This window comes from Squalius cephalus, assembly GCF_949319135.1.
Source record: "Squalius cephalus genome assembly, chromosome: 5".
Lineage (NCBI taxonomy): Eukaryota > Metazoa > Chordata > Actinopteri > Cypriniformes > Leuciscidae > Squalius > Squalius cephalus.
In genome coordinates, this window is record NC_137126.1 from 380,066 (window position 1) to 404,687 (window position 24,622).

The window sequence follows — 24,622 nt, forward strand, 5'->3', positions numbered from 1 at the left end:
TAACCCTACCGTAAGTACATGTAGTTAATTATTATTACTCAGTACTTTAATATATAATTACACTGTATGACACCTTAAAATAAAGTGTAACCAAATAAAGTGTAAGCGAATGTTCTCTTAATGTTTGAATAAACAAGGAAACACGTTCTTATATTCATTATTCCTTCAGTTTCAGACGGACAGAGCTGTGATTACTGATTAATACTCAACAACATCTAAATAAACTGGTTTATTTCACATGTTTCTCTTCAGAATTAAAGTGATTGTTCACCTAAAAATGATCCTTCATTTACTCGCCCTCAAGTCAAGTCATCCTCATTTATATAGCGCTTTTAACAATGTAGATTGTTTCAAAGCAGCTTTACAGAGATAAACGTATAATTTAAGGTAACAGAGAATGTTTTGGCTTTATAGCGGTTCTTTAATAAAGTTATTTTCCAGCTAAAGTTAGTTATGATTGATTCTTCCGTCGCAACGATCATTAGTTATTAAATTAGGGGCCGCCAAGACGACACCATTCTCTCTACACAGACTTTAAACGCGACCCTGTGAGAAACGCTGATGGCGTGCACATGCGCATTAAGAGCTGGTTCTATAGTTATGTGCGTTTGAATATATGTGCGCAGGTTTGTTATTCCCTACAAACCTAAATAAAGTACTGGGCTTTCCTTATAAATTTTGATAGAGATTTTTATTTTATCTTGTTGTTCATGTTGTTGATGAGTTTCTGCTGAGGGACATTATGTTTCTGCCACCGAATAAAACAAAAATAATTGGGAGTCTTTATCTCACAGTTCTCATAGGTTACACTTTTTTCAGAATTGTCAGATAAAAAGTCACAATTACATTTTTCCTTCTTCTTCTTTTTGTGAGGCTGAAGCTTAAATACCTCTGAAAAAACCCTTCAAACTCAAAAATGTCAAAATATCATATTTTTTGTTCCGCAGCAGAAACTCACGATATCCCTATTATGGCCTTTGGTTTTCTTATTAACCAAGTTACTTATTACAAATCTTCACTGTTTTACAAGTAGGCATTTTCGTGTTCAATAATATGATTTTGATAATAAATGAAAGCAGCGAAACCTAAACTTCATTACCCAGCAAACACTGCACATCTGCTCAACCTTGCCATATGGTTCACATTTGGTTATTTTTTGGGAACCAATTCAATGTTTCAGAACTTTCTTTTGAGGTTATTTTTTAAGTTTTATTTGTATACCCATGTAAACTGCCCTTCCAGTTGAAACGTTGCAGATGTTTTGAAGTGATGACGTATCCAGAGCTTTTTCTAAATCACGCGCAGTTAGTGCTGCCACCGTGCGGCGACTCCGTGAACTGCAGCGCCGCGCTCTCCGCTTGCGTCATCTCTCCGCGCCGCGCTCTCCGCGTGCGTCATCTCTCCGCGTCACTCCTCGCGCACACGTGTTTCCCGTGTCTCCGGTGTTTTGATCTCTCAGAGCCCCTGATCTCCTCGATTAAACAGCGGATCCCTCAACAGTCCAGCGCGTAGATCTCAGCGGGTTGTAGAAGTAAACACACACTAATGGCCCACAGGAGGAAGAAGCTGACGAAGAGGAGGAAGCACAGAGACCACGAGTCTGATGATGAAGAGTTTGAAGTGGCTGCCGGAGTCAAAGATGACGACGATACAGTGAGTCCAAACTACCACGATACTGTCACATATCTGCTGTTTTATTATCGGCTCATGTATTATTAAAAGAGCGCGCCCGTTATATTAATTAGAAATGTTTTGGTTGTAGTTTGTCGACAGATGCGCGTTTACATTCAATCTAGTTTCTGTTCCGAACTCATATTATGTTCCAACATATTAATGTAGCCTTAGATGTCTCAGTGTAATATGTGACCCTTGCTGGAAACACGAGCACATATTCAAAAACGAATAATCGATTATTAGTCATCTGATCGCATCTGATTGGTGGAATTCCTGCACAGCATTATGGGTAATGTAGTTTTTCACCAGGAATTCTGCTGTTCAACATTATTGTTTTAAAATAAGATTAAATCACTTGGGCTGGCAGCTTCAACAAAAACATATGATTACCAACCGTATTTATTAGGGGTGTCACAATATATCGCAATACAAAAAAATGCAACAACAATATGTATTATGGATAGTTCACCCAGAATTAAAATTACTGTGTGGAAAAAAAAAAAATCCAGGTTTTAGTGTCAGAGCTACATCAAACTACTATATATAATGTTGAATATAATGTATAATAATGCAATGCGGGGATATTTATGGCTCCTAATTAAGCCAAATGTCTTATTAAAAAGTGGCCGTTTTATTTTCATTATTTTAAATATATCTAGTCGGTGACAGAGATCAAGCATATTCATCTACAATAATTCAGTGTTTTCATCTTCAGAATCATGAATATTAAATTAAGCTTTTTAATCAACAGTTCATTTTTTGTGCACCGTTTATCATGTGTCTCGGAGTATGGCAATAATGCGGTATGGTGAGTTCAGTGTCGTGACGTGTGTCGAATGGTGAGAGTATCGAGGCTTCAGGCGCCGCTCCACTGCGATGTTTCCGAGCACATTAATAGACTATGGTAAAGAATAGTTCAGCATCCAAATACATCGCGAATGTTGAAACATTCTGATTCTAATGAGAGAAACGTGAGCCCAACGCCACTTACTTTCACTTTCGCTGTAAATTATTTCATTTTGGCTTGTTTATAGTTATTTTTTTATTCCTGTTTTGTTCTGAATATCATTACATTTAAAGGATAAATCATTGATTTAAATGTCAATCATCAATCATTGATCAAATCTGATTTCTGTGGCATGTCTTAACATTAGCGTGACTGCGCATGAGTTGCCTGCGCTCGCGAGGTTATGCGCGTGACTCTAACACTGGACACCGCAGCTGATGGAGGCCGCTTTATTGATCATGAATTCAGAATTTTCTTGTCTTGAATTATTCATTCATTCATTCATGTCACTTGTTTAAGTTAACAGCTTGATTAAGCTTGATTAAGCAGCCGCTTAGTTCGCGTATGCCCCGGCCGGCTCCGCTAGTGTCGTGCCTCCTGTCGTCTGTCTGTGACGCTTGTGCGCTATAGTTGTGTGAGCCGACTGTGTCGTTGTTCAGCCCAACAGAAGACTCCTTCGTTTCCCGGCTTCATCCGAGTGTGTGTCTGACGCGGAGCCGGACACCAGAGAGCTGGTCAGAGCCCAGAACAAGAAGAAGAAGAAGTCCGGCGGCTTTCAGTCCATGGGTGAGTCAATCAATCAACCAATCAATCAATCAATCAACCAATCAATCCATCAATCACTCAATCAATCACTCGATCCATCAATCGATCACTCAATCTATCACTCAATCTATCACTCAATCACTCAATCCATCAATCCATCAATCCATCAATCGATCACTCAATCAATCTCTCAACCAATCACTCAATCTATCACTCAATCAATCACTCAATCACTCAATCCATCAATCCATCAATCCATCAATCGATCACTCAATCAATCTCTCAACCAATCACTCAATCACTCAATCCATCAGCCGATCGCTGGAGTAACTGTGTGTGTGTGTGTGTGTGTGTGTGTGTGTGTGTGTGCAGGTCTCAGTTATCCGGTGTATAAAGGCATCATGAAGAAGGGCTATAAAGTTCCCACTCCCATCCAGAGGAAGGTAATGTTACAGAAACTGCTCAACTATAAGCTTGTGTTCCTATTAGAATCCATCAATAACTTTACCAAACAGGAGAACGTGTGATTATGTTGATCAGGAGAGAGAAAGATGTCAAGTTAGGGTCTCTCTCTCTCTCCCTCTCTCTCTCCCTCTCTCTCTCCCTCTGCCTGACTCTCTCTCTCTCTCTCTCTCTCTCTCTCTCTGCCTCTCCCTCTCTCTCTCTCTCTCTCTCTGCCTCTCCCTCTCTCTCTGACTCTCTCTCGCTCTCGCTCTCTCTCTCTCTCTCTCTCTCTCTCTCTCTGCCTGACTCGCTCTCGCTCTCTCTCTCCCTCTCTCTCTCCCTCTCTCTCTCCCTCTGCCTGACTCTCTCTCTCTCTCTCTCTCTCTCTGCCTCTCCCTCTCTCTCTGACTCTCTCTCTCTCTCCCTCTCTCTCTCTCTCTCTCTCTCTCTCTCTCTCTCAGGCGTGTGTGTTAGAAACTCACAGCAGTTTAACTAGTTTAACACTCCTGCTGTTTCAAAGCGAGTCATAAAACAGTCATAACTTCATATTTATCAGTCAATTCTCATTAATGAGAGTTTTTAAAGTACTACGTTATTTCTACAATTACTCCTTTTTTATTAATAAAAAAATCGAGAAATTTCTAATTACAGCAAAACTACTGTGACGCAAGACATTTGTTTCAATATCCTTCATTTTTATTTGAATATTTCATTGTGAATTTTACCAGAACATGTAAACTTATAATTACCAGTGAATAGAGTTTAATGACTTTGAGTTTATAACTCCTGCTGTTCAGAAACAGTCCAAGTTTATAAAACCTAGATATTATTTTTCTCATTAAACAAACTCAAAACAACATTAATATTACTCTGGAATATTCCCAGACATGTTCATTTTACTTGCATAAACTTTCACTTTTGCTGTTGTTCATTAGATATGGTTTATTATCTTATATTTTGTCTATTTACAGTTTCTGTGTGCACATTACACTTTTCCCCTACAAACTTCAGTTCTGAAAGGGTGTGAGATTCGGGAAAGAGGTTAAATATTTATTTTACAGAGTATTTTTGAGACAAATCGAACTGTATGTAAAAAAAAAAAAAAAAAAAAAAATGTAAAAGTCAGCATAATTTCATGTGTAAAATCTGAGTTTAATTCCCGGTCAAAACTGACTCAAGAATTTACTTTAAATCGTTATATCTCGTAAAAAAAATTGTCAAAAAATCGGATAAAAACAAATGTGTATTTTGATAGTCTTAGACCATGTGTAACCTTCTTTCCCCGCACTAAAAATGTATTTATGCCAAGCCGATATAATAGAAAGTATGCTAAGGAAGCATCATGCTTTGGTAAATCATAATTATAAGATTAGAAGTTAAAAATGATGACATACTAAATGTTAATTATAAGATGAAAAGTTGAAATTATGACTTATGGGATAGTTCACCCAAAAATTTAAATTAGCCCCTCTATCAGCTGTATGAAGTCCATAAAAATGCACTTTTATGATGGATAGATGCACTTTAATGGACTAGATAGACTAGATGCCATTATAAAGCTGGGAAGAGCCAGGACATGTTTTAATATAACTCTGATTGTGTTCGTCTGATAGAAGAGTGGAGAGTAAATCATGGGCTAATTTTCATTTTTGGGCGAACTATCCCTTTAAGACTCGTGTGTCTGTTCCTCTTCCTCAGACTATTCCCATGATCCTGGATGGGAAGGATGTGGTTGCCATGGCGAGGACGGGAAGCGGGAAAACAGCAGCGTTCCTCATTCCGATGTTCGAGAAGCTGAAGGTCCCGCAGGCGCAGACAGGAGTCAGAGCGCTAGTGCTAACGCCAACCAGAGAGCTAGCCCTGCAGACCATGAAGTTCACCAAAGAGGTACACACACACACACACACACACACACACAGACACACACAGTCTCACTCACATTCACATATTCAATCACTCATTCACACACACACACACACACACACACACACACACACACACACACACACACACACACACACACACACACACACACACACACAGACACACACAGACACACACAGTCTCACTCACATTCACATATTCACTCACTCATTCATTCACACACACACACACACACACACACACACACACACACACACACACACAGTCTCACTCACATTCACATATTCACTCACTCATTCATTCACACACACACACACACACACACACACACACAGACACACACAGTCTCACTCACATTCACATATTCACTCACTCATTCATTCACACACACACACACACACACACACACAGACACACACACAGTCTCACTCACATTCACATATTCACTCACTCATTCATTCACACACACACACACACACACACACACACACACACACACACACACTCACTCACTCACTCACTCACTCACTCACTCACTCACTCACTTACACACACACACTCACTCACTGACATACTCACTCACTGACTCACTCACTCACTCACTCACTCACTCACTCACTCACTCACCGACTCACTCACTCACTCACTCACTTACACACACACTCACTTACACACACACTCACTCACTGACATACTCACTCACTCACTCACTCACCGACTCACTCACTCACTCACTCACTCACCGACTCACTCACTCACTCACCGACTCACTCACTGACTCACTCACTCACTCACTCACTCACTCACTTACACACACACTCACTCACTGACATACTCACTCACTCACTCACTCACCGACTCACTCACTCACTCACTCACTCACCGACTCACTCACTCACTCACCGACTCACTCACTGACTCACTCACTCACTCACTCACCCACTCACTCACTCACTCACTCACTCACCGACATACTCACTCACTCACTCACTCACTCACTGACATACTCACTCACTCACTCACTCACTCACTCACTGACTGACATACTCACTCACTCACTCACTCACTGACTCACTCACTCACTCAATCACTGACTCACTCACTCACTCACTCACTCACTCACCGACTCTCTCACTCACTCACCGACTCACTCACTCACTCACTCACTCACTGACATACTCACTCACTCACTGACTCACTCACTCACTCACTCACTGACTCACTCACTCACTCACTGACTCACTCACTCACTGACTTACTGACTCACTCACTCACTCACTGACTCACTGACTCACTGACTCACTCACTCACTCACTCACTGACATACTCACTCACTCACTCACTCACTGACTCACTCACTCACTCACTCACTGACTCACTCACTCACTCACTGACATACTCACTCACTCACTCACTCACTGACTCACTCACTCACTCACTGACATACTCACTCACTCACTCACTCACTCACTGACTCACTCACTCACTCACTCACTGACATACTCACTCACTCACTCACTCACTGACTCACTCACTCACTCACTGACTCACTCACTCACTCACTGACATACTCACTCACTCACTCACTCACTGACTCACTCACTCACTCACTGACTCACTCACTCACTCACTGACATACTCACTCACTGACTCACTCACTCACTGACTCACTCACTCACTCACTCACTCACTCACTCACTGACTCACTCACTCACTCACTCACTGACTCACTCACTCACTCACTCACTGACTCACTCACTCACTCACTCACTCACTCACTCACTCACTGACATACTCACTCACTGACTCACTGACTCACTCACTCACTCACTGACATACTCACTCACTCACTGACTCACTCACTCACTCACTGACATACTCACTCACTCACTCACTCACTGACATACTCACTCACTCACTCACTCACTGACATACTCACTCACTCACTCACTCACTCACTCACTCACTCAAATTCAAATTCAAATTCAAATTCAAATTCAAATTTCAAATTCAAATTCAAAATGAGCTTTATTAGCATGACTGTGTAACACAATGTTGCCAAAGCATCAACATATTATATATAAATAATAAAACAAATAAAACATATATGTATAGATCATGTCATATGTAGCATAGTAAATATAAATAAATAGATAAATAAACACAATCTATCCTAATAAATGAATAAATACAGTGGGTCTCTCTAGAGAATTAGCTGACTCTGGCGTTGTGAATAGCTAACACATATTTAGCCGCTAGTGCAGCTGTACTATCATCTTCTCCCAGTAAGAAGAACATTTTCTCAGTGTCACTCAGTTCAAAGAATGATGGAATCAAGATTTCAAATCTGGGCAGAAAGGTTTCTCTTATACTGGAGTATCTGGAGCAGAAGAGCAGAAAGTGTTCCTCATCCTCGATGTGCTGTAGATCACAGTGTCTACAGATCCTCTGCTCTCTCTCTGTCCATGTTAGTCTACGTCTTCCTCTCTCTATCTCTAGATCATGGTCACTTAATCTGTATTTGGAGAGGATTTGTCTTTCTTTAAAATGTTTAATAAATAGATAACTGGCCAATTTAGTGGTTCTATTGAGGGTCGAGTAACATTGGAGTTTATTCTGGAGGGCAAAATGTGCTTTTAGTGATTCATCATGGGTGTCTTTTAGATGTTTGTGGATTTGGTTAATGATAGGTTTGGGGTTGATGGGGAGTATAGTCTGATGGACGAGTTGGAGAGCGAGTGTGTTCAGAGGATGAGGTTCTGCTGAGGTTTCATTGGCGAGGAGGGCTTTATATTGCACTGACTCTGGGTCAGACTGATGGAGATGATGCCAGAACTGAACACATCTCTTCTGGATCTCGATGTTCAGCGGGTACAGGCCCAGCTCAGCCCTGCAGGCGGCAGTGGACGTGTTTCTGTGAACCCCGAGAATATTTTTGCCAATTTCCAATTGTAATTTTTCTACTGATGTTTTATCCCAATTTTTACAATTTAGTACTGGTCCCCAAATTTCACATCCATATAAAATTATTGGTTTTATTATTGAATTATATAATTTTATCCAGGTTTTAATGGGTAATTTTAAGTGTCCACATCGTGACTTTATAGCATAGAAAGCCCTCCGAGCCTTTTCACCGAGTGTTTTCACAGCCAGACCGAAGCGTCCCGAAGCGCTGATGTCGATGCCCAGATATCTGTAGCTAGAGCTGTGCTGCAGGACCTGGCCTTTATACAGGAACTGGTGTTTGTGTCCCTGAGATCGGGCTTTCTTCTGGAACACCATGACTCTGGTTTTGTCCAGATTGACTGTCAGGGCCCAGTCGTGACAGTATTGTTCCAGCAGGGCCAGGCTCTGCTGAAGGCCCTCAGGTGTGCGGGACAGCAGGACCAGGTCATCCGCGTACAGCAGACATCTGACCTCTGACCCCTGTAGAGTGAGGCCGGGCGCAGTAGAGCTCTCCAGCGCTGATGCCAGATCATTGATGTAGATGTTGAATAGAGTCGGGCTCAGACTGCAGCCCTGCCTCACTCCACGGCCCTGCTGGAAGAACGCGGTTCTGTGGTTGCCGATCTTCACCGCACTTTTGCTGTTGGTGTACAGAGATTTTATAATGTCAAATGTTTTTCCGCCGATGCCAATTTGTAGGATTTTGTACAATAGACCATCATGCCAAATTGAATCAAATGCTTTTTTAAAGTCTACAAAACATGCAAATATTTTCCTTTGTTTGTCGTTGATGTTCTTGTTGATTAGAGTGTGGAGAGAATAGATGTGGTCGGATGTGCGGTGTTTTGGTAAAAAGCCAATCTGTGCTTTATTTAAGATGTTGTGTGCTGAGATGTGTGAGACGATGCGTGTGTTGATGATACTGCAGAACAGTTTTCCCAACACACTGCCCACACTTATCCCGCGGTAGTTATTGGGGTCGAATCGATCACCGCTCTTAAATATGGGGGTGATGAGTCCCTCAGACCAGATCTCAGGGAAGTGTCCAGACCAGAACACCAGATTAAATCATTTGGCTATTGTTTGAATCATGCTGGGACTGCTGAGTTTAAGCATTTCGTTATTAATGCGATCTTGTCCACATGCTTTCTTTAATTTAAGATTTTTAATATGTTCTAATATTTCAGATATTGTAATTGATTTATCTAATGGATTTTGATAATTCTTAATAGTTTTTTCCATGTCTTCTAGAGTTTTCTTTATTCTACTCTGAGGCTGGTTGAGGTCGGCCGGCTCAATTTTTTGATACAGATTTTCGAAGTAAGATTTCCAGATTGTGCCATTCTGGAGTGATATCTCTAATTTGGGTTTTTCGAGTTTTTTATATAAGTTCCAGAAAGTGTTTTGATCTATTGAATCGTCAATTTCTTCAATTTTAGTTTGAAAATATTTTTCTCTTTTTTTCCACAGAAGTGTTTTGTACTTTTGCAGACAGTCTGAGTAAGAAAGCCGTAATGTCTGGCTGGACGGATCTTTGTGCTTTTTGTTAGAAAGTCTCCTGAGTTCTTTTCTGAGACCGGCACATTCATCATCAAACCAGACATCCTTTCTCTTTCTCTGTTGACTGGTTCTATGTTTGGTTTGCTGTTTAATATTAGATAGAGTTATCAATGTTATGAATATGTAATTTAAGTTTTTTGTTGCTAAATTTATTCCATTAATATCTAAGGTGAAATCAGTGGACATAAAGTCACCTAGCATTTTTAATATAGTAGGGCTGTTCATATTTTCTCTGAATTGTTCTGAGTTGGATTGATTCCACTTGAGTTTATGTTTCAGAGGAAACAGTTTTTCAGGTTCAGGTGGAGCAGTTTTGGTTATTTGACATGGGGCTTTCAGATAAAGCACAGTTTGGCAGTGATCGGACATCGGGAGCTGAGGTCTGACTGTGAAGGCATTGATAAAACTATGATCAATATCTGTTATTGAATAATCAACCACACTGGTTCCTAATCTGGAGCAGTAAGTGAATCTACCTAATGTGTCTCCACGAGTTCTGCCGTTAATAATGTACAATCCTAAACCTTTACAGAGTTTCAACATTTGTTTTCCACTAATGTTCACTGAGGTATCATAGCTGTTTCTCGGTGTGATATTCGATGAGGGATGAAACGTGGTGTCATTGGGGATGTGGTCATTATCTACAGTATTTACATAATCAGTTTCTCGCCCTGTTCTGGCGTTTAAGTCTCCGCAGATGAGGATGTTTCCTCTGGACTGAAAGTGTAAGATGTCAGTCTGTAATGTTGGGAAGCTTTGCTCTTCGTAATAGGGAGAGTCATGAGGGGGAATATAGACTGCACAGAGGTAAAGATTAGACTGATATATGACGGATTTCACTTCAAGCCAAATGGATGATTTTCCACTTTTAGCAACTTTAATCGAATGTTTTAAATCATCTTTGTGCCATATAAGTATTCCACCTGACTGACTCACTCACTCACTCACTCACTGACATACTCACTCACTCACTCACTCACTGACTCACTCACTCACTCACTGACATACTCACTCACTCACCCACTGACATACTCTCACTCACTCACTCACTGACATACTCACTCACTCACTCACTCACTGACTCACTCACTCACTCACTCACTGACATACTCACTCACTCACTGACTCACTCACTCACTCACTGACATACTCACTCACTCACTCACTCACTGACTCACTCACTCACTCACTGACATACTCACTCACTCACTCACTCACTCACTCACTGACTCACTCACTCACTCACTCACTCACTGACATACTCACTCACTCACTCACTCACTCACTCACTGACATACTCACTCACTCACCCACTGACATACTCTCACTCACTCACTCACACTCACTCACTCACTGACATACTCTCACTCACTCACTCACTGACTCACTGACTGACATACTCACTCACTCACACACTGACTTATTTATATACTCATACACTCATAAACTCACACTGACTCACTCACTGACTGACATACTCACTCACTCACTCAATTTTTTTTTTTTTTTTTTCAATTCAAATGAGCTTTATTAGCATGACTGTGTAACACAATGTTGCCAAAGCATCAACATATTATATATAAATAATAAAACAAACAAAACATATATGTATAGATCATGTCATATGTAGCATAGTAAATATAAATAAATAGATAAATAAACACAATCTATCCTAATAAATGAATAAATACAGTGGGTCTCTCTAGAGAATTAGCTGACTCTGGCGTTGTGAATAGCTAACACATATTTAGCCGCTAGTGCAGCTGTACTATCATCTTCTCCCAGTAAGAAGAACATTTTCTCAGTGTCACTCAGTTCAAAGAATGATGGAATCAAGATTTCAAATCTGGGCAGAAAGGTTTCTCTTATACTGGAGTATTTAGAGCAGAAGAGCAGAAAGTGTTCCTCATCCTCGATGTGCTGTAGGTCACAGTGTCTACAGATCCTCTGCTCTCTCTCTGTCCATGTTAGTCTACGTCTTCCTCTCTCTATCTCTAGATCATGGTCACTCAATCTGTATTTGGAGAGGATTTGTCTTTCTTTAAAATGTTTAATAAATAGATAACTGGCCAATTTAGTGGTTCTATTGAGGGTCGAGTAACATTGGAGTTTATTCTGGAGGGCAAAATGTGCTTTTAGTGCTTCATCATGAGTGTCTTTTAGATGTTTGTGGATTTCTTTAATGATAGGTTTGGGGTTGATGGGGAGTACTCACTCACTCACTCACTCACTCACTCACTCACTCACTCACTCACTCACTGACTGACATACTCACTCACTCACTCACTCACTGACTGACACACTCACTCACTCACTCACTCACTCACTCACTCACTCACTCACTCACTCACTGACTGACATACTCACTCACTCACTCACTCACTGACTGACATACTCACTCACTCACTCACTCACTGACTGACATACTCACTCACTCACTCACTCACTCACTCACTCACTCACCCACTGACTGAATGTCTCACTCACTCACTGACTGACTGACTGACATACTCACTCACACACACACTGACTTATTTACATACTCATACACTCATAAACTCATACACTCACTCACTCACTGACTTATTTATATACTCATACACTCATAAACTCACACTGACTCACTCACTGACTGACATACTCACTCACTCACTCACTCACTGACTGACACACTCACTCACTCACTCACTCACTGACTGACATACTCACTCACTCACTCACACACTGACTTATTTACATACTCATACACTCATAAACTCATACACTCACTCACTCACTGACTTATTTATATACTCATACACTCATAAACTCATACACTCACTCACTCACTGACTGACATACTCACTCACTCACTCACTCACTCACTGACTCACTCACTCACTCACTGACTTATTTACATACTCATACACTCACTCACTGACTCACTCACTCACTCACTCACTGACTTATTTACATACTCATACACTCACACTCACTCACTCACTCACTGACTTATTTACATACTCATACAGTCATACTCACACTGACTCGCTCGCTCACTCACTCACTCACTCACTCACTCACTCACTCACTCACTCACTCACTCACTGACTCACTCACTCACTGACTTATTTACATACTCATACACTCATACACTCACACTGACTCACTCACTGACTTATTTACATACTCATACACTCACACTCACTCACTCACTGACTTATTTACATACTCATACAGTCATACTCACACTGACTCGCTCGCTCACTCACTCACTCACTCACTGACTGACATACTCACTCACTCACTCACTCGCTGACTTATTTACATACTCATACACTCACACTCACTCACTCACTGACTTATTTACATACTCATACACTCATAAACTCATACACTCACTCACTCACTGACTTATTTATATACTCATACACTCATAAACTCATACACTCACTCACTCACTGACTGACATACTCACTCACTCACTCACTCACTGACTCACTCACTCACTCACTGACTTATTTACATACTCATACACTCACTCACTGACTCACTCACTCACTCACTGACTTATTTACATACTCATACACTCACTCACTGACTCACTCACTCACTCACTGACTTATTTACATACTCATACACTCACTCACTGACTCACTCACTCACTCACTCACTGACTTATTTACATACTCATACACTCACACTCACTCACTCACTCACTGACTTATTTACATACTCATACAGTCATACTCACACTGACTCGCTCGCTCACTCACTCACTCACTCACTCACTCACTCACTCACTCACTCACTCACTGACTCACTCACTCACTGACTTATTTACATACTCATACACTCATACACTCACACTGACTCACTCACTGACTTATTTACATACTCATACACTCACTCACTCACTCACTGACTTATTTACATACTCATACAGTCATACTCACACTGACTCGCTCGCTCACTCACTCACTCACTCACTGACTGACATACTCACTCACTCACTCACTCGCTGACTTATTTACATACTCATACACTCACACTCACTCACTCACTGACTTATTTACATACTCATACACTCATATACTCACACTGACTCGCTCACTCACTGACTCGCTCGCTCACTCACTCACTCACTCACTCACTCACTCACTGACTCACTCACTCACTCACTCACTCACTGACTTATTTACATACTCATACACTCACACTCACTCACTCAATCACTCACAGACAAACACTAACTTACATGTTCACTCACACACACACACACACACACACACACTCTCATTCAGTGTTTGTGTGTTTCAGCTGGGGAAGTTTACTGGATTGAAGACGGCGCTGATTCTCGGTGGAGACAGGTGTGTGTGTGTGTGTGTGAGTGAGTGTGTGTGAGTCTCGGATGAACTTCAGTCTTGTGTTTTAGCATCAGTTGTGACTTTCTGTGTGTTTTCTTTCTGTTTGTCAGGATGGACGACCAGTTTGCTGCTCTTCATGAGAATCCCGACATGTAAGTTCACCCTCGAAGAAAGTGTGCGCGAGTGTGTGCGCGAGTGTGTGTGTTTGATGATTGTGCGATGTGAACATCATGTTCTCCTGTTCTCCTCATTTTCTCTTGTTGTTCTCCTAAAATTCTCGTGTTGTTCTCCTGATCTTCTCCTGTTGTTCTCCTGTTGTTCTTCTGTTGTTCTTCTGTTGTTCTTCTGATCTTCTGCTGTTGTTCTCCTCATCTTCTCCTGTTGTTCTTCTGTTGTTCTTCTGATCTTCTTCTGATGTTCTCCTCATCTTCTCCTGTTGTTCTCCTCATGTTCTACAGCATCATTGGGACTCCTGGGCGTCTGATGCACGTTATCCAGGAGATGAACCTGAAGCTCCAGGGTGTGGAGTATATGGTGTTTGATGAAGCCGACAGGTGAGAGATGTCTCCATACCAGAGTAAAGGCTCGTTCACACCGAGAACAATAACTATATCAGCGTTTACTCCGAGAACAATAACTATATCACTATAGTTGGATGGACCATATTTATACAACAGTTAGTTCTGGTTCTCGAATCTGATTGGTATGAGAGCCTTTTTGCTCCATGCGATATTCTACTGCTATCACACGGAAACAGTTTCACAGTTTGTATCACTCCGCTTGTTTCTGCCGGATCTATATTTCTCACTGCAAGCGTCAATGATGGAGGAGCAAACCCACTGTAACTTTACAAACAACTCTGTTACTGTGTCACATAATGTCGTTTAATAGTTTATTATGCGAGAATGTAGTTGTTTTGATCTTAAATATGTGATATATATGTAAACATAGTGCCTGTTTGAAAACGTCTACTCATGTGAAATCACGAGTCATGACATCACACAATTTAATTTAAAGATAGTAGAAACACATACACACAAATTCATAGTTTTATTGAAAACAAGTCTTTCCTCCATTGACTGCCAGTCATCTTTACCTGTTACAATGATATTAAAAGACCAAATTCAGTTCATTGATATGAACAATGTACAGGCAAGGATATAAACGCTATTTCATGTTAAGCGTTTTCTCATAAAAAAAACATTATAAAGAAAATGCGTGTAGAGTTCATATTCTGGGGTCGCCTGTTAATCTCGATAATAAACAAATCTGTAAAACAAACAGATTTACAACTTCTTGATTCTGTAGTCGTATTAAAGTATTTTTTCACAAATAAAGAAATGGTTAAAAATAAGAATAAATGGAAGTAACACCTGTCTGTGCACTGGGAATGATAATTTCACTGGGGTTCTTAGCGCTTTCAAAATAAAAGTCCCAAACACTATTGAAATAAGACCTGTACACCGTCAAAATAAGACATGCACATGGTCAAAATAAAGGCCAATTTGTACTTCTGCGTCAAACTCACGGCGTAGCTACATCGACAGCTGTGTAGCATGCGTACACTTCGGCGTACCCTGATGTGCACCTCTCCAAAAATGTAACAATGCGTCAATTCTACGTAGACGGCAAGCGCTGTGATTGGTCTGCTAGAACCGCTCCCTCGGGTTTCGCATGTTCACCGTCAAAATAAGTCCTGCACACCGTCAAAATAAGTCCCGCACACCGTCAAAATAAAAGTCCTGCACACCGTCAAAATAAGTCCCGCACACCGTCAAAATAAGTCCCGCACACCGTCAAAATAAAAGTCCTGCACACCGTCAAAATAAGTCCCGCACACCGTCAAAATAAGTCCTGCACACCGTCAAAATAAGTCCCGCACACCGTCAAAATAAAAGTCCTGCACACCGTCAAAATAAGTCCCGCACACCGTCAAAATAAAAGTCCTGCACACCGTCAAAATAAGTCCCGCACACCGTCAAAATAAAAGTCCTGCACACCGTCAAAATAAGTCCCGCACACCGTCAAAATAAGTCCTGCACACCGTCAAAATAAGTCCCGCACACCGTCAAAATAAAAGTCCTGCACACCGTCAAAATAAGTCCCGCACACCGTCAAAATAAGTCCCGCACACCGTCAAAATAAAAGTCCTGCACACCGTCAAAATAAGTCCCGCACACCGTCAAAATAAGTCCTGCACACCGTCAAAATAAGTCACGCACACCGTCAAAATAAAAGTCCTGCACACCGTCAAAATAAGTCCCGCACACCGTCAAAATAAGTCCCGCACACCGTCAAAATAAGTAACGCACACCGTCAAAATAAGTCACACCGTCAAAATAAGTCCCGCACACCGTCAAAATAAGTCACGCACACCGTCAAAATAAAAGTCCTGCACACCGTCAAAATAAGTCACACCGTCAAAATAAGTCCCGCACACCGTCAAAATAAGTCATGCACACCGTCAAAATAAAAGTCCTGCACACCGTCAAAATAAGTCACACCGTCAAAATAAGTCCCGCACACCGTCAAAATAAAAGTCCTGCACACCGTCAAAATAAGTCACACCGTCAAAATAAGTCCTGCACACTGTCAAAATAAGTCACACCGTCAAAATAAAAGTCCCGCACACCGTCAAAATAAAAGTCCTGCACAACGTCAAAATAAGTCACACCGTCAAAATAAGTCCCGCACACCGTCAAAATAAAAGTCCTGCACACCGTCAAAATAAGTCACACCGTCAAAATAAGTCACGCACACCGTCAAAATAAGTCCTGCACACTGTCAAAATAAGTCCTGCACACCGTCAAAATAAGTCCCGCACACCGTCAAAATAAAAGTCCTGCACACCGTCAAAATAAGTCACACCGTCAAAATAAAAGTCCTGCACACCGTCAAAATAAGTCACACCGTCAAAATAAGTCCCGCACACCGTCAAAATAAGTCACACCGTCAAAATAAAAGTCCTGCACACCGTCAAAATAAGTCACACCGTCAAAATAAGTCACACCGTCAAAATAAGTCCCGCACACCGTCAAAATAAAAGTCCTGCACACCGTCAAAATAAGTCACACCGTCAAAATAAGTCACGCACACCGTCAAAATAAGTCCTGCACAGTCAAAATAAGTCCTGCACACCGTCAAAATAAGTCCCGCACACCGTCAAAATAAAAGTCCTGCACACCGTCAAAATAAGTCACACCGTCAAAATAAAAGTCCTGCACACCGTCAAAATAAGTCACACCGTCAAAATAAAAGTCCTGCACACCGTCAAAATAAGTCACACCGTCAAAATAAAAGTCCTGCACACCGTCAAAATAAGTCACACCGTCAAAATAAGTCACACCGTCAAAATAAGTCACGCACACTGTCAAAATAAAAGTCCTGCACACCGTCAAAATAAGTCACACCGTCAAAATAAGTCCCGCACACCGTCAAAATAAAAGTCCTGCACACCGTCAAAATAAGTCACACCGTCAAAATAAGTCACACCGTCAAAATAAGTCACGCACACTGTCAAAATAAAAGTCCTGCACACCGTCAAAATAAGTCACACCATCAAAATAAGTCCCGCACACCGTCAAAATAAAAGTCCTGCACACCGTCAAAATAAGTCACACCATCAAAATAAGTCCCGCACACCGTCAAAATAAGTCCCGCACACCATCAAAATAAGTCCCGCACACCGTCAAAATAAGTCCCGCACACCGTCAAAATAAAAGTCCTGCACACCGTCAAAATAAGTCACACCATCAAAATAAGTCCCGCACACCGTCAAAATAAGTCCTGCACACCGTCAAAATAAGTCACGCCGTCAAAATAAGTCCTGCACACCGTCAAAATAAAAGTCCTGCACACCGTCAAAATAAGTCACGCCGTCAAAATAAGTCCCGCACACCGTCAAAATAAGTCACGCCGTCAAAATAAGTCACACCATCAAAATAAGTCCCGCACACCGTCAAAATAAGTCCTGCACACCGTCAAAATAAGTCACGCCGTCAAAATAAGTCCCGCACACCGTCAAAATAAGTCACGCCGTCAAAATAAGTCCTGCACACCGTCAAAATAAAAGTCCTGCACACCGTCAAAATAAGTCCCGCACACCGTCAAAATAAGTCCCGCACACCGTCAAAATAAGTCACGCACACCGTCAAAATAAAAGTCCTGCACACCGTCAAAATAAGTCACGCAGAGTCAAAATAAGTCTCGCACACCGTCAAAATAAGTCCTGCACACCGTCAAAATAAAAGTCCCGCACACCGTCAAAATAAGTCACGCCGTCAGAATAAGTCATGCACACCGTCAAAATAAGTCACGCACACTGTCAAAATAAAAGTCTCGCACACGTCAAAATAAGTCACACCGTCAAAATAAGTCACGCACACCGTCAAAATAAAAGTCCTGCACACCGTCAAAATAAGTCACGCACACCGTCAAAATAAAGTCCTGCACACCGTCAAAATAAAAGTCACGCACACCGTCAAAATAAAAGTCACGCACACCGTCAAAATAAGTCACGCACACCGTCAAAATAAGTCACGCACACAGTCAAAATAAAAGTCCCACACACCATCAAAATAAGTCACGCACACCGTCAAAATAAAAGTCCTGCACACCATCAAAATAAGTCACGCACACCGTCAAAATAAGTCACGCACACCGTCAAAATAAGTCACGCACAGTCAAAATAAAAGTCCCACACACCGTCAGAATAAGTCCCGCACACCGTCAAAATAAGTCACGCACACTGTCAAAATAAAAGTCCCGCACACCGTCAAAATAAGTCACACCGTCAAAAGTCACGCACACCGTCAAAATAAAAGTCCTGCACACCGTCAAAATAAGTCACGCACACCGTCAAAATAAAGTCCTGCACACCATCAAAATAAGTCACGCACACCGTCAAAATAAGTCACGCACACCGTCAAAATAAGTCACGCACACCGTCAAAATAAGTCACGCACACAGTCAAAATAAAAGTCCCACACACCATAAAAATAAGTCACGCACACCGTCAAAATAAAAGTCCTGCACACCATCAAAATAAGTCACGCACACCGTCAAAATAAGTCACGCACACCGTCAAAATAAGTCACGCACAGTCAAAATAAAAGTCCCACACACCGTCAGAATAAGTCCCGCACACGTCAGAATAAGTCATGCACACCGTCAAAATAAAAGTCCTGCACACCGTCAAAATAAAAGTCCTGCACACCGTCAAAATAAAAGTCCTGCACACGTCAAAATAAGTCACGCACACCGTCAAAATAAAAGTCCCGCACACCGTCAAAATAAAAGTCCTGCACACCGTCAAAATAAAAGTCCTGCACACCGTCAAAATAAAAGTCCTGCACACCGTCAAAATAAAAGTCCTGCACACGTTAAAATAAGTCCCGCACACCGTCAAAATAAAAGCCCTGCACACCGTCAAAATAAAAGTCCTGCACACGTCAAAATAAGTCACGCACACCGCACTTCGGCCAAACAGAAAAACGTCAGATGCCGTTGATTAAAAAACAAGGCCTCATATATAAAAACATGCCCTCATATATGAGTGGAGCACTAGTGTCCAGCTGGATCTTCCCTCGTTACTCTAACGAGATGTTTCTGCTTCTCCAGGCTGTTTGAGATGGGTTTTGCGGAGCAGCTTCAGGAGATCATCAGACGTCTCCCAGACGCTCGACAGACACTGCTGTTCTCCGCCACGCTTCCCAAACTGATCGTGGAGTTCGCCAGAGCCGGTGATCAGTCTCTTACTCACTGACATCTGCACATATATGACATTATGACCTTATATATTATATAATCAGGGCATCAACACTACATTGTCACGTTCTATCACAATACAAAAATGTGACACTATGCATCATGTATGGCTAGACAGAAGCTCAGACATTTGAGCTTCCATGTTTATTAATTAGTATTAATATATTAAAAATAAAATGCATTATTAGATATTTAATACAATGTTTAAAATGTTTGGCTTTGTTCAGAGTATGGTGAGATCAGTATCGTGACACACTTATAGTTGAGCTCTTCTGATTGGCGGATCTGTGTTTCCCACACAGGCCTCACGGAGCCGGTCCTCGTTCGTCTGGATGTGGACACTAAACTCAGCGACCAGCTGAAGGTGAACATTCCCATTCTGTTCAAGTCTGCGTTCAATGTCAGCTCTGTAATGTGAAATATGGGCTCTTGATTTTATTCGTGGGGTTGATGACATCAGAGGGACAGGAAAGTTCTCTGTGAAAGAGTTTGCAAACGTCACTGAGGAATCCTTCACTGTAAGACCACCAACATGTTGATGAGTAAAAGAGTCAAGGGTTCGGGGTAAAATGTCTCTTCTGCTCACCAAGGCTGCGTTTTTTTGATCAAAAATACAGTAAAACAGTGAAATATTATTCCAGTGTAAATCAGCTGTTGTCTGTGTGAATATACAGTAAAGTGTAATTTATTCTTGTGATCAAAGCTGAATGTTCAGCATCATTACTCCAGTCTTCAGTGTCACATGATCCTTCAGAAATCACTCTAATATGAGGATTTGATGCTTAAGAAACATTTATGATTATTATCAGTGTTGAAAACAGTTAAAAATGTTGTAAAAAAAACACCTTTTTTCAGGATTCTGATGAATGTAAAGTTTATTTGAAATAGAATCTTTTTAATCTCATTCCTGAGACCTCTCCTTGTTCCGTGTCGTCCAGCTCTCGTTCTTCCACGTGCGCATGGACGATAAGCCGGCTCTTCTCCTGCATCTGCTGAGGACCGTGGTGAAGCCGCAGGAGCAGACGGTGGTGTTCGTCGCCACCAAACATCACGTGGAGTTCCTGAAAGAGGTAAAACTCCAGGAGTCTGTGTTGTGCTTTCATTCACGTTCTGTTTCCATCAAAAACAGCAATAAAACCTGTGATTTCAATGTTCACTGCTACACTCTTGAGGCCGTCCACTAGTTCATCATCATCAGCTGTGTTTCCATCCACCTATTGTCATGCAAATGTTGGTAAATTGCATAAAAAACTCTGAATGGAAGCGCCAAGATGCACATCAATTCTAAAAATGTGCATTAAAAAATCGAACATCCCAGATCAACAGCAATGGACAAGTTTAATTCAAAGCATTTTATAATGGAAAAATGAACCTACACTATAAGGTTAAGAGAATCGTCATTTAAAGAAAAATGGAGAAATTGGACCCATTTTCTGGCCCTAGAGTCTGCATAACTGTTCTTCCCAATACAACTGTACACTGAGTGTGAATTTTGTGAGATTCTACTGATTGGGTTTCTGGTAAACTTGCGCAAAAGATGGTAGAAATATTGTATATGTAAGGTTTATTGATCAGTGATTCCGATGATCAAAAAATTTTTTTGTTTGTATCAATTGTATTAGATGCCTCCTCCTTACCTTCCTTTGATTTTGTTCAATGCATGTTATCTGTTTTGTTGTCGTTGTCATAAAATTCCAATAAAAATGAAAGTGTTAAAAAATAATAATAATGCGGATAATAAACTACGGTGGAAACACATTTACACAGGGTTCATACAGGGGGCTTAAAGGGCTTGGATTTAACTTTCTGACATTGAAATCCTAGAAAACCCTTGGAAACGGCCATATTTATGAAGAGGCACTTAAAGTGCTTAAATCATTGAAAGACAATATATATGAAATTAGTGTTTAATCGATGAAACAACATTTTCATGCAAAATTAAAGTTGCAGCCTGTCTGATAATAGCCTGGGAAAACCCAGACAACTTCTGGCAAATTCAGATTTGCTCTGCGAGTAGTCTGGCAAAGAGCTCATTCAAGCCCATTTCCATGGCCTAGAAATCGCGGCACCAATCAGAAACGTTGAGGCGGGCTTTACACGATGCCGATCGCTCTGATTGGTTTTTGGTCTATCCAACTGCACCCAGAGGCATTTGAGCGACGTCCGTTCAACTTTTAAATGCATTATTATATTCAAATTGCAAACACATGAGGACAGTCTCCATGAAAGACCCACTGGCAGATGAACGTGCTACTACATTTCTCTCCGAAACGGTAGGAAATTAAATTAGATTTAATAGAGGATTTTAACTGTGACACGATGATTGACAGGGCAGTTTACATGACAGGACGCACGCGACAGATCCGTCCGATAAAGATGACGAAGTAGTGTGTCCCAAAGCTTGCCTACTTTTCTGCTACACATTCAAAAGTAAATACATTTTCTTCACAAAAAGAGTACATACTTTTATGGCGTAGTGTAACTTCGGCGAATTGGGACGCAGCATATGGCTTTACACGATGCCGATCGCTCTGATTGGTTTTAGGTCTATCCAACTGCGCCCAGAGGCATTTGAGCGACGTCCGTTGGTGACGCCCCTTTGGAAATGAGTTATTAATGAAGCTTTGCCAGACCATAACTCAGTTACTGCTGAGGATGGTCTGGTTTTAACCAGGCTAGTCTGATAAAGATATAAAGACATTTCGCATGACTACAAACGTGATATTGCTCATATATATATATATATACGTATATACACAAGTATATGATACAGCTTTCATTCTTCAGGTCAATCATATATTCATGGGAAAAAAATCTTGAATAAGTTTGAATAAGCGATGTCTTTGTCATAGTGTCCTTTCAATGGTTAAAGTTTCCACAGTCATTGCATACTTTGTATGTGCTGCACTTTATTTGTACCATTTTGTTTTATTAGTAAGTTTTTTATTTATCTGTTTAACTTTTTTAGAATTTAAAAAATAATAGATATTGTTTTGATAAGTGAGATCTCTGATTGTAGTCCTTGAAAAGAATTTTAAAGTATTGCAGTGTAATTTGACAGTATCTGTACGAGCCCTGTTCAAACCTCAGCTGACTTTGGCTCATCAGAGGCTGTGATTGGATAACTGTGTTTGGTGCCCGAGAACACAAACTTTGAAACAGGTTCCAAGGTGCAAAAAATCAAACCCGATCCAAAGTTTTTTATGCCGAACGTTTCGGAGGCAGTGTGTAAACGTGATTGACACAACGTGAGGTCGTATTTGTTTTTTCGGACTCGGTGTGCAAGGAGCTCTACTGAGATTCGCACCAGTTTCCCAGGAAGTGCTGATTCTGTTCTCTTGGTTCTGATGTGTGTGTGTGTGTGTGTGTGTGTGTGTGTTGCAGCTCCTGAAGGAGCAGGGCGTGGAGGTGGCCTACATCTACAGCGCTCTGGACCAGACGGCCCGTAAGATCAACATCGGCCGCTTCGTCCACCGGAAGGCCATGGTTCTGCTGGTCACGGATGTGGCGGCCCGGGGCATCGACATCCCACTCCTCGACAACGTCATCAACTTCAACTTCCCGTCCAAGCCCAAACTCTTCCTGCACAGAGTCGGTGTGTGACTAAGCAGACGCTTGACCTCTAACCCCTGAACTTAAACCCCTGACCTTGAACTTTAACCCAGGACCTCTAACCCCTGATCTTTAACCCCATACCTCTAACCCATGTCCTTCAACCCCTGACCTCAACCCCTGACCTCGACCTCTAACCCTGACCTCGACCTCTAACCCCCGACCTCGAACTCTAACCCCGACCTCGAACTCTAACCCCGACCTCGACCTCTAACCCCGACCTCGACCTCTAACCCCTGACCTCGACCTCTAACCCCGACCTCGAACTCTAACCCCGACCTCGAACTCTAACCCCGACCTCGACCTCTAACCCTAACCCCGACCTCGACCTCTAACCCTAACCCCGACCTCGACCTCTAACCCCGACCTCGACCTCTAACCCCGACCTCGACCTCTAACCCCTGACCTCGACCTCTAATCCTGACCTCGACCTCTAACCCCTGACCTTAAACCCCTGACCTTGAACTTTAACCCAGGACCTCTAACCCCTGATCTTTAACCCCATACCTCTAACCCATGTCCTTCAACCCCTGACCTCGACTTCTAACCCTGACCTCGACTTCTAACCCTGACCTCGACCTCTAACCCTGACCTCGACCTCTAACCCCGACCTCGACCTCTAACCCCTGACCTCGACCTCTAACCCTGACCTCGACCTCTAACCCCTGACCTTAAACCCCTGACCTTGAACTTTAACCCAGGACCTCTAACCCCTGATCTTTAACCCCATACCTCTAACCCATGTCCTTCAACCCCTGACCTCGACTTCTAACCCTGACCTCGACTTCTAACCCTGACCTCGACCTCTAACCCTGACCTCGACCTCTAACCCCGACCT

General features: G+C 41.8%; 1 protein-coding gene across 2 annotated transcripts in view; it reads left to right on the top strand.

Annotated features, from left to right (window-relative positions):
* Positions 1-1,349: 1,349 nt before the first annotated feature.
* The window catches only part of ddx54 (DEAD (Asp-Glu-Ala-Asp) box polypeptide 54), a 39,429-nt gene continuing 16,156 nt past the window's right edge, over positions 1,350-24,622 (top strand). Inside the window, exons 1-11 of one of the 2 annotated variants that reach the window (XM_079871228.1) lie at positions 1,350-1,653; positions 3,121-3,247; positions 3,599-3,669; positions 5,369-5,557; positions 14,360-14,409; positions 14,517-14,558; positions 14,865-14,960; positions 20,026-20,147; positions 20,475-20,536; positions 21,111-21,242; positions 23,557-23,767. In XM_079871228.1, coding sequence (XP_079727354.1) covers positions 1,546-1,653; positions 3,121-3,247; positions 3,599-3,669; positions 5,369-5,557; positions 14,360-14,409; positions 14,517-14,558; positions 14,865-14,960; positions 20,026-20,147; positions 20,475-20,536; positions 21,111-21,242; positions 23,557-23,767 — 1,210 coding nt within the window. In that variant the 5' untranslated portion in view covers positions 1,350-1,545. The remainder of the gene's footprint in view (positions 1,654-3,120; positions 3,248-3,598; positions 3,670-5,368; positions 5,558-14,359; positions 14,410-14,516; positions 14,559-14,864; positions 14,961-20,025; positions 20,148-20,474; positions 20,537-21,110; positions 21,243-23,556; positions 23,768-24,622) is intronic. The other variant, XM_079871229.1, reaches the window with a different exon arrangement.